This window comes from Mercenaria mercenaria, unplaced genomic scaffold (genome assembly GCF_021730395.1).
Source record: "Mercenaria mercenaria strain notata unplaced genomic scaffold, MADL_Memer_1 contig_1119, whole genome shotgun sequence".
In the NCBI taxonomy this organism is placed as follows: domain Eukaryota; kingdom Metazoa; phylum Mollusca; class Bivalvia; order Venerida; family Veneridae; genus Mercenaria; species Mercenaria mercenaria.
This window is the reverse complement of record NW_026459094.1, coordinates 7353-9343: the sequence shown is the minus strand read 5'-3', so window position 1 is coordinate 9343 and position 1991 is coordinate 7353. Positions and strand designations below refer to the sequence as shown.

The following is a 1991-nucleotide window of genomic DNA, read 5'->3' as shown; positions in this document are numbered from 1 at the left end:
TTTTACAAGTCACAATTATCTGAGTACCTACTTAATAGTATATACGTAAAGTGTAATCCGAGTTATTGACTGTAAACATTACTGTGAACTCTCTAACAGACATAGTCTAGTGATAGGTTTAACTGATTCTGAATTGCGAGTCATTACCACACAGCTACGTACATGCCCATCCCGACCAATATATAGTTTGGTAACTCTGCCTAGCGGCCACTGTCCTCTTGGCACGTTGTAATCAGCAACAAGTACGACATCGCCTTCACGTAGATCAGTTTTCACTCTATGCCATTTCTGACGTAACTGGAGTTTAGGCAAGTACTCACGAATCCATCTTCGCCAGAATACATCGGACAAGTATTGTATTGTCTCCACCATCGTTTAGAGTACGTATCAGTTTTCTTGAAATTTCCTCTAGGCATGCTTGAATTGGCTTTAAACAATAGTAACATGTTAGGTGTAAGTGCCATAGGATCATTTGGATCATTACTCACTTGTGTTATCGGTCGATCATTCATTATTCTCTCAGCTTCCGCCATTTCCGTCACCAGTTTTTCTTCTGTGAGTAGTTGCTCTCCAGCGATGGCCTTTAAAATAGAACGTGTTGACCGAATCAGTCTCTCCCAAGCACCGCCCCTTTGGCTGGCGTATGGAGGGTTGAAGTGCCATTCAATTTCATGTTGAACCATGTATTGTCCTATTTTTGACTGGTTCCATTCTTGTATTGATTGTTTAAGTTCTCTGTCACCGCTTACAAGATTCGATCCGTTGTCGCTGAATACCTTTTCAGGAATCCCACGTCGGCTGGTGAAACGCTGAAAGGCTGTGATAAATGAATCTGTTGTCAGACTATAGGCAATTTCAATGTGAACTGCTCTGGTTGCTAAACAAGTAAATAGACAACCATATCTCTTCGTAAGTGAACGTCCCGACTTAACTAACAGTGGACCGAAGTAATGTACGCCTGTGTAGGTAAATGGTGGTTTGTCTGGAGTGGTTTGTTCTGAAGCAAGTGGTGCCATCTGTTGTGTCAGTAATGGACTGTGTTGTCGTCTGCATATAAAACAATTCCCTATTGTCTTTTTTACCGAACTGGAGCCATGTAGTATCCAATACTTTTCCCGCGTAGCTGCAAGCACCTGCTGAGTTCCAACGTGACCATTGATGCTGTGGTAATGTCTAACTATTAGCGTAGTCACGTGATTTTTGCTGGGTAGAATAACCGGATATTCTTGGAGATTCTCCCGTCTCACTCTCCCATGTACTCGTATGAGACCGTCATGTAATATTAGATTCAAAGATGCGATTCTACTATCTTGCTTCTCTGGATTATCCATTTTCAGTGCTGTGAGTTCTTCAGAAAAGTGTCCTTTCTGTGCACATTTTAATATGTCTCGTGTGGCGTTCCGTACTTCTATTACTGTAATATCGCCTATGGGTACTTGTACGTCATGTTTTAGATAACGGTGTCTGCAATAAGTTTTAAATCTTTGCAGCCATACGAATGCTCGTTGTAGTTTGGTCAAGTCAGAGTAATGTATGATAATTCTGTCAATTTCTGTATCTGTCGTTGTAGTATTTATTACAGCTTCCTTCTTTACTTCCGTGTCATCTTCTGCTACTTCTGGCGCATGGCTATGGGCAGGTCAAGCAGTTGGATCTTGGAGAAGGAATTTAGGACCCTTAAGCCATGTCTGTAGTCTTTGTGTATCACTTGGGTCGATACCTCTAGACGCAATGTCGGCAGGATTCGAACCGGAATCAACATGGCGCCATTGGTCAGGTGACGTAACTTCATGAATGACACTGAGTCTGTTGCCTACAAACGTTTTGAAACGTCGTGATGCGTTATTGATATATCCTAGAAATATTGTAGAATCAGTCCAGAATACGGCTTGGTCGATTTTCATGTTGAGGTGATATCATTGCATACATGCGGCATGCGACTACAGCTCCAGACAGTTCTAGGCGGGGTATAGAAATCTGTTTCATTGGTG

The 1991-nt window shown here is 42.1% G+C and overlaps 1 protein-coding gene across 1 annotated transcript; it reads right to left on the bottom strand.

Moving 5' to 3' along the window:
- Positions 1-272: 272 nt before the first annotated feature.
- Positions 273-1331, bottom strand: LOC128551468 (uncharacterized). The gene has a single exon (XM_053532332.1). The coding sequence runs from the start codon at positions 1329-1331 to the stop codon at positions 273-275; it is 1059 nt and encodes a 352-aa protein (XP_053388307.1).
- Positions 1332-1991: the final 660 nt, after the last annotated feature.

Coding starts and splice junctions, on each gene's coding strand:
- LOC128551468 (XM_053532332.1), bottom strand. CDS start 1,331: ATGGATAATCCAGAGAAGCAAGATAGTAGAATCGCATCTTTGAATCTA.